The 12545-nt window shown below is 43.1% G+C and overlaps 1 protein-coding gene across 1 annotated transcript in view; it reads right to left on the reverse strand.

Moving 5' to 3' along the window:
- Window positions 1-12545, reverse strand: part of LRP11 (LDL receptor related protein 11) — a 39010-nt gene that overhangs the window by 9335 nt on the left and 17130 nt on the right. The window contains exons 3-5 of the mRNA XM_053591588.1: window positions 12327-12468; window positions 6075-6200; window positions 5197-5409 (exon numbers count right to left, since the gene is read on the reverse strand). Of these exons, the coding sequence (XP_053447563.1) occupies window positions 5197-5409; window positions 6075-6200; window positions 12327-12468 (481 nt within the window). The remainder of the gene's footprint in view (window positions 1-5196; window positions 5410-6074; window positions 6201-12326; window positions 12469-12545) is intronic.

The raw sequence follows: 12545 nt of genomic DNA on the forward strand, positions 1-12545 counted from the left end.
AAAAACAACTACAGAAAAATTTAAAGAGCATTTTCTAAAGTGCCTTCATTCCCTGGAGAGAGGAAGACAGTGATAGAGGAAGCAGAGGGATCATGTGTTAGTGAGAGGTCAGGTGCCCAGGAGACTTCTGGAGGGAGAGATGCCACTGACTCTAGAATTACCCAGGGAGTGTTGCTCTGCCTTCTGGGTATTTGAAGTATGAATTTATTTTATTTTAAGTATGCATGTCTGCTTTTTACACTTTATGAAGGAATTCACTGTAATTTCCAAGACTGCCTGAGTTACTTTTCCTAGATTTCGACATACGGAATGCCACAGAAAAATGCTTCACTTTCACATATGCAATCACAGGCTCTAACTAGTGAGAGGAATCAGAAAAAAATGGAACAATGGCATCACTTGCTCTTGCAAATAATCCTTTTTGGCAGTGATCCTTCTAGAAGAGTTAATGTCATAGGAAATTAGTTTTCCTCTCTTTTAAATGACCAATTATATTATGCTTACCAGGCATAACTACATCTTCAGTGATGGATTTGGCAGCTGGATGAAAGCTGTTTTAATTTCCTTTTTAGTCACTATAGAATATGTAGGCATCTGCTGGAAGAAGGTTGGGAATGCCAGCTGAGAAAGTGGCTACCATATGGGCCTGCATTCCAGAATGCTCTGCAGCTTCCTGTCACCACCTGCTATCCCAGCCCAACTAGCGCAGACACCTGCACTGTCCTTTCTTGCTGTTCAGTGGTAGACCACACTGTATATCTACAAAGTAGGTATGAGGAAGCGCTCTTCCTGGCCTGCGTGCCTTCTACCAGAAATGGTATTTAGGCCTCATTATAGCTGTAAAACTTACTGATGTTCTCTTCACTCTTCACTTGCAGTACCAGTAAGCTTTAGAAAAGCCTCTACAACTTGCCTGAAATTTAGCTGAAAAGGACTCCAAGCTCATTCATTTTACTATCATCCTTTCTCTATGGATGAGGGCAGGATACAATGTCACTGTTTACAAATATATTTGTATATGCCTGTAGGGTAATATTATGATCCGATTAAAATACAGGGTGTATTTGGCTAATTTCTGGACAAAATGGACCACATCATTTGTTTAAAACCAAGTGGTTCCTTGGGACTGACCCACTTGTGGGCCAGGGATTACAAAAAATTTACTGCATAAACTGGATTTCAAATAATAAAAATCAGGGCGGCGCCTGTGGCTCGAGGAGTAGCGTGCCGGCCCCATATACCAGAGGTGGTGGGTTCAAACCCAGCCCTGGCCAAAACCGCAAAAAAAAAAAAAAAGTGAAACAAATAATAAAAATCATGTAACCCCCGTTACAGTCCCCAAACTTGCAGACTGAGACCCTGTGGAAGGCAGAAGACCACCATTTCTAAGTGCCCCAGAATAACAGGGTGTGCTTAAAGGTATCAATTTTGTATTGAGTACATGTGGTACATTTTCCAAAGAAGTACGTAAGTCAGTGAGAGAGGATCTACTCTCCTCAGAATAACATCATGGAAATAGTCGTTTGAGTACCTTCATTCGTTATAAGTGAATTTCCTTTAGTTGGGTTTTCCAGCCACCTGAGAAGCTGCCTGGTTCCTGGCACCATGGTAGAGCATGTCAGGCTGTATGGATGTTCTGCCTACCATGCATTGACAAATCCAAACTACCTTCCCAGAAGTGGGATCTTATGGCTTTTGAATAGTTTCTCAGTAAGAAAAGGACCATACACAACGAAGAGATGAAATACCCATGAAATATCCAAAGCATGTAATAAAAAAAAGAACTCAAAAAATCTTTTCTAAGGATTTCTTCTCTGAATAAAATGCCTTCTATAACAACAAAGGTTGCAGTTGCTCATTCTAGTTAGCTCTGGAGATAAGTGAAATGAAGCTCTGACATATTTAGCAGGGGATCTAGGCAGGCCGAAGTTCATACCTCCATACAAAAACCATGCATGCTCCTATGTCCACGCTTCAGTCCAGTTCCTTATAGCCTCTGGCTGTCCTACTGTGCTAGACATAAATTCCCATTTCCAAAGAACAGACTCCACGTGAGTGAGGACACAACACTACTTCTCTAGCTCTCTGCAGGGCTGGAAACCAGATTTCCTTCCTCTGGCTGGGTCGCATGTAAGAGGACAGCCTTGTTAATGGATGACTTGGACCACACAGAGAACAGGCCCTACAGCTGTGACCACATCCAACAACAAGTCGGCCATTGTGCCATTATGTGCTGAGCAAACACAGCAACACTGGACCTCTATGCTCCTCCTGCCCAGGGGCTCTGAGGAATGCACTAGTGTGCATTCACTTGTGCTACCAAATATCGGTACATAGCCTTCATTTTATCCTTAGTAACATATTTGGAATAAATTCCCAAGAGTAGGATAATTGGGTCAAGGCATACACAGTTGTAAGGCTTCAGAAACTGGCCTCTGGAAGACTGTACCAATTTTATTCCTGCCAGAAGTGTGTGATTGTTTCTCTTAGAAACATTAATAATAAACTTGCTCATCTTTGTCAATGTGCTAGAAGAAACACTGCATTTTATGAGTTGGTAAACTACATTTGTGTTAACCTTAGTATCTTCTTAATACATCTTCAGGGAGCTAAGTCTCACTTATCCTCACCACATGTATACGAGAAAAGAGGCAGAAGTACATTTAATTTGTTCATAGTTGCTGTACTAGCTAATGAGCCTTTTGAAGCCCAGGCACATGTCATCCATAGTGTACCTTTATGGGAAAGGGAGGAGGGAGGAGGGAGAGGGCTGGGGCATAACATTAGGGTGTACAGCACACCTCTTGGGGGCAGGACACAATTACAAGAGAAACTTTAACAAATGCAGACATTGTAACCTAATTCTTTATACCCTCAATTAACCTAAAACAAAAAAAAAAAACAATAGTGCACCTTTAAATCTACAGGGTATTCCAAAGTTTGTCATACATAGGAAAATTAACGAACCCATATATTATATTTTATATTTTTACATTTATACATCAACACAAAGAGAAATATTTTATAAGCTTTGGTAATGAATATTTTGTAAATAATTTTCATTTTCCCTGTGTATGTATGGTGGCCACTGGGACACTCTGTATTTATGTTATACTGGGTCTTTAACTCATGTGAAATCAGAGGCTGGGGACTCCGGTCTGGTGGTCTTAGAGACAGCTGCTATCTAAACAGAAACTACATGCTATGAATGCTCTTTCTAACATTTTCAAAGTTCTGTTCTTTTCTTCCCACTTTCTTTATCCCCAGACTTTTAAAACATATGTTTTTTTGTTGAATATTTGATAACACATAAAAGTACTTTTGAGTAAGAAAAATAAACTTTTTGTTTGTTTGTTTTGCGAAAGCATCTTACTCTGTTGTCCAGGCTAGTGTGCCATGGCATCAGCCTAGCTCATAGCAATCTCCAACTCCTGGGTTCATCCTCCTGCCTCAGCCTCCTGTGTAGCTGGGAGGTACCTGTCATAATGCCTGGCTAATTTTTCAGAGATTGCAAATACATTGGAAATTAGGTACCAACTCCAATCAACAGTTGGTGGCAGCCTTAGCATTATTTTTAAAAGCATTCAGAGGCTGTCCCCCAGGGGACAGTGCTGTGATGACTGAGTGACACCTAGCACAGCTAGGTAGGGGCACAGGTAGGGGCGGATGGGGTGAAGTAGGAGGTCAAGCTATTCTTCATTCCTGAATCAGACTCAGTGCTGGATGACACTTAGAAGGTCATCTGGTTGGTGTTTTCATTAACAGAGGAGGCAACTGAGGGCTAGAGATGCAAAGCAACTTACTGGAAGTTTTAAAGGCAGAGCCAAGACCAGAACCTAATTAAAGTTCTCCACTCTATCTTCAGCTAATTCTTTCATGCTCACCTGAGCCTCTCTACCATAGTGACACAGCAAGAACTCATCCATCCTGGCCTCTGAGAACACAGTTCCCTCTATAACTCTTCACTCCTTTGGAAATCCTGCCAAAGACACCCGTTCGCCCCGGACTCTAAGGCAGTGGCTGTCTTCTCCATACAAACTTTCAGAAAATCCCCTAGACTAAATCCCAACGCTTGGATGCAGTGACTAATCTGCCCAGCAGAGGGCAGTTTCAACAAGGCCTGGATCAAACCAGGCATCTGAAGTGAACTTTATACAAACTGTCACAAAGAAAAGCCCCTAATAGAATTCAGAGTTTTGCAGACATATTTGTACGGAGGCACTTAAGATTTACAAAGTAAATGAAGTAACAAAATAAAATATTGAACGAAAATATACCAAAATGTTAAAATGAGTTTTCAATAAAGGGTGGTATTTTCCTTTTTTTTTTTTGTGGTTTTTGGCCGGGGCTGGGTTTGAACCCACCACCTCCGGCATATGGGACTGGCGCCCTACTCCTTGAGCCACAGGCGCCGCCCGTATTTTCCTTTTTTAATTATTTTGCACCTTCCATATCTTGTACAATAAACAAAAATATTTCATAATAAAAGTTATTAAAATGGTGACAGATGATTTCAATAAAATGTATGCAGAGTTCAAGTACTAAACAGACATCTACAAAAGCGTTTGGAAATGTGATAAGCTATATTTCTGTCTTATACGTCACATAATAATGCACATATAAGTGTATAAGAAAAGGATTTAAAAGGATTTAAAAGTAATACTACCGTAATACTTTGGTAGTGTTAATGTGTTTTAAAATCTCATTAGCTTTATAAAAAAACAAAAAAAAGACATATTCAGTTAAACTGGATGTGTAACCCTGAATTACTAGCACATGTAACATTTCAAGAAGACATATCTTTACATCCAATTTACATTCATTTTTATGTTCACTTGCTTAGGATGGAGAGGATTTACATAAATACATAGAGGTTGTGTTATTTCATCTCCAAATAACCTAAAACTTACCACTCAGAGCACTGGTTCCTTAAGCTAAGTATTAAAATTCCCTAACTCTAACTTATATAAATACGTGCATTGCTACCCCCGGAATATGTGTATTAACTAAGTGTCCCTTACTCTAAATTAGCACAAATATCATAACTTTTTTTTCACTTTTGGCCAAATTCTTAATTTTCACTCTCTCTTCTTTTGAGATATTGCCTCAACACTTTTCTAATATAAACTTAATTGTAAGCCAAGTTTAGCTATAGAAAACAGGGCTCTTCATGGAGAAGCTGACCCAAGTCCTCACCTGGCATTACAGGAATTATTTGACTCGCTGGTCTCCAAGACACAGAATGATTCCTCTTCTCTGCATTTGCTAATGCAGGTGGCTGGTTTGCAGCAGTGGCTTTCTGGGACTTTTCCAATAAGGACCCCCTTCTTGCCTCTTCACTCAGTCCGGGGGTTCTTGGCTGGGCAGGACTAGTTGCCGTGTGGGTCACCATCTTGTGGTCGAGGCCCACTAAAGCACCGAAGAGCTATAGTCAGTTGCTAGATTTTCTTACTGAACTTTAAAACCACTATATTTGCAGTTGATTCAAAGTCATGGATATTTGGGAATAATAACTCATCCGTTTAAGACATGTCAAGGCCTCATAAAAAGCTATTCTCTTTGGTTTTCAAGTAGGTAATCTGTTCTTCCAATAATTAGCTTCCCAAACGTCAGCTCTAAAGAAATGGCCAAGACAAAACGTAAACCTGAAGGACTCTTTGTCCTTCCTCGAAGTGGTACTGCCTTAAACTCTCAGCAGCTTTTCTTCCCTCTCAGGCTGCACTTTTGTGTATGTAACATTGTAAGGATCACAGCTCTGATTTAACCGCATCCTAGCACGTCGTAAATTGAACTCACTTCAGTTTTAGGAAAAGTACGTGCTGTACAGCATTTTTAGGATAGAAAGACTCTTTGGAAAACTGAAAACAAAATTTACAACATAATCAATCCCGAAAATTTGACATTTACAACTCATAGAGACGCATAGGTGAATCCTCATTCAAGGCACAGCTTTTCCACATAAAACTTACACCTACAGCCAGAATGGGGAACACTGAGTTCACATTTTATTCTGAGAGACCTCCGGTCCCTATCCCTTCCAGCCCCTGCCTGGCAAGGCCCGACAGCAGACTCACAGTTTTGGCAGAAGGCTTCATCAGACCCATCGGGACACTGCCGCACTCCATCGCAAGCCAGCGTGATATCAATGCAGCAGCCGTCATCACAGAAGAAGTGGTAGCGTGAACAAACGTGCAAACATCCTGTTTGATAAACAAGTCTCAAGTCACCAGAGTATGGGGAAAATTAAGACTTCATCAAGGTAAACAGAGACTTTCAGGCCTGGCCTGGTGGCTCGTGCCTGAATGCTAGCACTCTGAGAGGCCGAGGCAGATGGATTGGCTGAGCTCAGGAGTTTGACAGCAGCCTGAGCCAGAGTGAGACCTCATCTCTAAAAATAGCTGGGTGTTGTGGGAGGCACCTGTAGTCCCAGATACTTGGAAGGCTGAGGCAGGAGAATCGCTTTAACCTAAGAGTTTGAGGTTGCTCTGAGCTGTGATGCCAGAGCACTCTACTGAGGGTGACAAAGTGAGGCTCTGTCTCAAAAAAAAAAAAAAGATAAACAGACTTTCATGCCGGCTTGTAGTTGTTTATATGTTGTGTTTCATATTAGTATTAAGTACATTGTTTCTCCATTTGTGTGATACTTTATAAGACAATGTGTTTCACCTCAACCCAGCTAAACACAAAAGTTGTTAAGTCTCCATCTTTTCTTATGGCTGAATAGTACTCGATGGTCTACATATACCACAGTTTATTAATCTATTCATTGCATTGCTTCCACAATTGCGTTGCAATTGTGAACTGAGCTGCAATAAATACTCTAGTACAAATGTCCTTGTGGTAAAAGGATTTTTTGTGTGTGTGTGTGTTTTTTTTTTTTTGGCCGGGGCTGGGTTTGAACCCGCCACCTCCGGCATATGGGACTGGCGCCCTACTCACTGCGCCGCCCACCTCCGGCATATGGGACAGGCGCCGCCCAAAAGGATTTTTTTTTTTCCTCTGGGTAGATACCTACTAATGTGATTGTGGGATCAAATGGGAGGTTAACTCTTAGTTCTCTGAGAATTCTCCATACTTTGTTCTCTGACCTCATCAATAAAAGTTATTGATGTAAAAAAATAAAAATAAAAAGATAAACAGAGACTGCAGGGACGAGTTTGGGTAAAGAGAGGCAGATAATGAGGAAAATCTAACTGCTTGAGCTCAGGCTCTGGAGCCTCCCAGCTTAACTCTCAGGACTCCCCAGGGGCTCTCCGGAGGGCTACTGCCCAGGAGGTGGGAGCAGAGAAGCGAAGGCTCCAGGCCTCTCCCTCCCCTCCCACCTTCTCCCTCTGCTGACTCCCTGCACTCATGATCACCCCATCACTGGGTGCTCTTCCTCTGCTCACTCAGTGGTGTTACCGTCCCATCCCTCAATGGCCTTGGCTGGCCAGCTCTCATCAGAGACACGCTTTACACATGCTATTGCCTGCATTCTTGTTTCCTGAGTAATCATTTTGGCCAAGATTAACTTTCTACACTTGAATCTTATTGGTTGACTATCATAACATCCTTGCAGCTACACAGAACAGACAGAATTTTCAGCCACTGGCTGGCATGAATTTATTTTCATGCAATGGTGGCATTTCCTCCCCTTTGGAGCTCTTAGGTGTTTTTAATTTGCGGTCCAATTCATATGAGCTACAGATATTTTTTTTTTGAAAGGCATCACACACACACACACACACACACACACACACACACACACCCCGCCTTGATTAAAGCAACTTTATTCAATTTAGCTCCACAAGGATTGGGTGACTGTCTGGAACTGGCAACACAGACTGTAGTTATCAGACCAGAAGTAAGTCAGAAGGCCGGGGTTCTCAGCGGTCCTAATGCGGCCGTGTATCTTCATTGTTACAAAGGGGTTGCAACCCACAGGTTGAGAACCGCTGTCATAAGGAGTTCCATGATTTTCCAGTGAAAGAATGGACTAGATTAAATCTCTTAGGGACATGGGAGAGAGGTAAATTAGATGATATTCCACCAAGAACAAAAATCTGAGTAGTCCTGCACCCATGAGAAATCTTGGCTATGTATTTTATTGAAAAGCAGTTAAATTGGGGCGGCGCCTGTGGCTCAGTGAGTAAGGCGCCGGCCCCATATGCCGAGGGTGGCAGGTTCATACCCAGCCCCGGCCAAACGGCAACAACAACAAAAAATAGCCGGGCGTTATGGCGGGCGCCTGTAGTCCCAGTTACGGGAGGCTGAGGCAGGAGAATCGCCTAAGCCCAGGAGTTGGAGGTTGCTGTGAGCCGTGTGATGCCACGGCACTCTACCGAGGGCAATAAAGTGAAACTCTGTCTCTATAAAAAAAAAAAAAAAAAAAGAAAGAAAAGCAGTTAAATTATAGGTTGGAAAGGGAGCCCATGTGGGTGCAAGGCAATTTGCAGATATCTTAATCCAGGAGGAAGGATAGGGCAAAGAAAAGAAATGGTGGCACAAACTCTCAAGGAAGAAGAGGAAGCAAAGAGGCTGCAGCTGTGACTGAGAACTTGGGCCTAAAGGAAGGTCAGCTCCAGCCCACGGGAAGCAGCAGAGGGAAAAGGTGAAAGGGAACTCTGAATAGCACACAATGTTCCTTGTCACATTTCCTTTTTTTTTTGTAGAGACAGAGTCTCACTTTATTACCCTCGGTAGAGTGCCGTGGCCTCACACAGCTCACAGCAACCTCTAACTCCTGGGCCCAAACGATTCTCCTGCCTCAGCCTCCCGAGTAGCTGGGACTACAGGCGCCCGCCACAATGCCTGGCTATTTTTTGGTTGCAGTTTGGCAGGGGCCGGGTTTGAACCCGTCACCCTCGGTATGTGGGGCCGGCGCCTTACCGACTGAGCCACAGGCGCCACCCTCCTTTTTTTTTTTTGAGACAGTCTATGTTGCCCTCGGTAGAGTGTTGTCGCATCACAGCTCACAGCAACCTCCAACTCTTGGACTTAAGCGATTCTCTTGCCTCAGCTTCCCAAGTAGCTGGGACTATAGGCACCTGCCACAATGCCTGGCTATTTTTTGTTGTTGCAGTTGTCATTATTGTTTAGCCGGGTTTGAATCTGCCAGTCACGGTTCATGTGGCCGGTGCCGTAACCACTGTGCTACGGGCGCTGAGCCCCTTGTTGCATTTCTTAAATTCATGGCATGAAAATCCCCAAAACCTCAAGGTTTTACTTATTCCTTGGTAGTTTTGGAGACAGATCCATATTTGTAATTTTTCCTATTTCTGGATTAATAGCCTCCAGACTTTTTAAACCATGCATCCTCTTCAATAGTATACTGTTGGGGGCTAATAAACTGTTGGTGCAGTGACTCACGCCTGTAATCCTAGCACTCCGGGAGGCGGAGGTGATGGACTGCTTGAGCTCAGGAGTTTGAGAACAGCCAAAGAAAGAGTGAGACCCCATCTCTGAAAATATAGCCAGGCATTGTGGCAGGCGCCTGTAGTCCCAGCTACTTGGAGGCTGAGGAAAGGGAACTGCTTGAGTCCAAGAGTTTGAAGTTGCTGTGAGCTATGATGCCACAGCACTTTACCAAGTACGACAAAGTGAGGCTCTGTCTCAAAAACAAAAAAAAATACTGTCGGACATGCATCGCCAATGTATTTATAAATAATATTTATGTACTACTGTACCAATATACTGTACACCCTATAAAATACACTGAAAGTTTTAAGAAGAAAATTTAAAATGAATAAAAATATAAGTTCTGGTGCCTTCTTTCCTACCTTAAAAATGTCTTCACATTCTCGGGGCAGTCCTATTTGGAAATGCTGAGTTGGATCATACTGGGAGTTCTAGGTTGCTATTTAATAATTATTTTTTCTAAACAAGCATAGAAGTTCGAAACGTCCACATATTCAAAATTAAACCAAGTTATTACATAGCAGGAATCTTTGCTTGTCTTATCATCCTAGTGGAGGCCACCCTTGGTTACCATAGCAGCCCTGACAGTGATCGTAGGACAAAATATATTACAGAGGGGAGAGAAACACCTGTCTATCCTGCCTGTTTTTCAATGTCTCTCTGTGGTGTTTTATTAACTTTAATTTGTAGCATGTTACAACAATATAACCAGTAAGTGTTTCCAGATAGCAGTCAGTGCGATATTGATTCTTTTTTATTTTCTATATAAAGTTATATACACAAGACCTTGACCCAAGGGGCCATTCAGTAATCCAAAGTGATTTGTACCACTCTCTGCCATTTCAAATGCATTTTATTATCCTCTTGGAAAAGGGCCAAACATTTACAGCTGGCAATTTACCTTTGGAGGCTGGAAAGCCAACCTGAGTAAATAAGCCAGGGCTGGCAAGGGGCTAGTGAGGAGTCAGCCCCTCCTCCCTCCCAGGCACCAAGGCTGTGCAAAAACAATAATCCTTTCCTCATTTCTGTGGGGAGGAAAGGGTATCTGTATCTTCTGCCTGGGAATGCCTTCCTCCCAGAGTCACACTTGACTGAGTCCCTGCCCAGGCGAGTCTGTACACATGGGGAGAGCGCTCTGGGCCCACAGTCCTAGCTGCTGAGCTCAGCCCCAGTGTGGAAGCTACTCCAGGTGCAGGTAACTCACATGTTCTGAATGTTTCACATAGCTGTAGCGAATCTCCCTGGCCAGCGTGTGGCAGCAGTGGGCACGGGAGGGCAGGCAGGCAGGTAACTGGATCCAGTTGCACAGATGGAGGTGGGTGGGTGTTGGCCAGACTGGGCTTGCTCTCTGTCACTGGTATGGGAGTGGGAGGGAGCTGGGTTGAAGTGTGGCTCAGCCCTGTGCAGTCTCCCCTCCTTCCTCACAGTAGCTCAAACCGAGGCTAGACAGAAGTGGACAGCAACCACATCCCTAATGCTGTTCATGTAACTCATCAAAGTTGCCAAGTCCTGAGAATTCTGCAATCCCTCACTCCCTATATGCCTACTGATCTGTTTCTGATGGAAGGCCAGATCGTCTGTTTCTGATGGAAGTACAAGTAAATCACAGTCATATTCTAATTCTTTTATCCTCACTCTTCAAACTTCTGGCTCAGGTCACCATCCAGAAGCTGAGTATTCAAAAACATCAGAGATGTGTTGCAGGTTTACTAGAGCAATGGCTAGTAATGGCAAAGCTTTGTGAGACTGCAGCCTATGGGACAAGGACCGACCCCACTGGGTGCACGGCTCATCCCTAGTGCCTATCACCGTGCCTTTCCACACACCACAGATGCCGAGGAAATGTCTGCTGACCCAGTAACCGGGTCTGCAAATGTCCCACATCTCAGCGCCTCTCAGGACTGAACTGTGGCTCTGTTTCCCTATGCAACGCCACAATAGCTTAAGTGCTGCCAAGTTCCATGTGATAGGTATTTTTAAAAATTTGATGGTGTTTCTAATCTTAGAAATGTAGATGTCTGGGAGAGCAAGAAACAGATGAATGAAACAAATGAGTTTCACACTGTGCAATAGAACGTGAAAACCATCATATATGTTTACAATTATATTATTAACATATCTATGCATCTGGATAAGTGCTATTAAAAATTTAGTAGCGCTTTTAAACTGATATGTGTACTTTGCATTTTTAATTTGTGTTATCTTCTTTATTTATTTTTAATTTTTTGTAGAGATGAGGTCTCTCTACTGTCCAGCCTGGTGTTCAACCCCTGCCCTCAAGCAACCCTCCCACCTTTGGCCTTCCAAAGTGATAGGATTATAGGCAAGAGCCAAAAATCTTCTCTTTCAGCAATTTTGAAATAGTACATTATCATTATCTATAGTCACCATGCTGTGAATAGATCACCAGCACCTATTCCTCCTGTCTCCCTGAAACTCTGTACCCTTTGACCAACCTCTTCCCTTTTCCTAGCCCCCACTATCTTTACTAACCACCTTCCTACTCTCTAATTCTGTGAGTTTAACTGTTTCAACTGTACTCTCTAGCTGTTCTCTGTGAACATATGTATGAAATGGACTAGCCATCTTTAAACAAAATCTTCTCCTGGAAAACCCAGATAATTGTCTTTTATGAAGGCCAGTCCAGGAAAGATGGACAGTCCATAAAGCTCAGTAGTTCCCATAGTCCATTCTCATTCCCTGGGGCTCCCTCCACCTCCACACAGCTGAGTCGACTTATCCTCAAATACCCTGGAGCCTAGTTTTTTTATCTTTTTAGTAAAGACTTTCATTCAGTAACAACCAAAAACAAAACAGAAGAGTCATGCAGTGCAAAGCTAGAATATAAAATGTCAATCCAACACCACCCTCCCAGAAATGGCTGGGTTTCATCCAGCTGCTGTGAATGTGTGGGAAGGACTTTCTCTTACCTCCCGTGGAGTAGGCCCTGGCAAGCACTGTCACGGACACGTTGTCAGAGCTTCTCTGCCCAGCAGTATCAGTCACGGTCAGCTGGAAGGTGTACGTTCCCTCCTGGAGGTGGGACAGTTTCAGGGTTCCTGATTGAGGCACCTGACACACAGATGGGACACCTCATGTTTAGTGAGAAGATTTGAGCATGGAGTACAACACCATCTTGAACTGAAATC

The sequence above is a fragment of the Nycticebus coucang genome, chromosome 5, assembly GCF_027406575.1.
Source record: "Nycticebus coucang isolate mNycCou1 chromosome 5, mNycCou1.pri, whole genome shotgun sequence".
Lineage (NCBI taxonomy): Eukaryota > Metazoa > Chordata > Mammalia > Primates > Lorisidae > Nycticebus > Nycticebus coucang.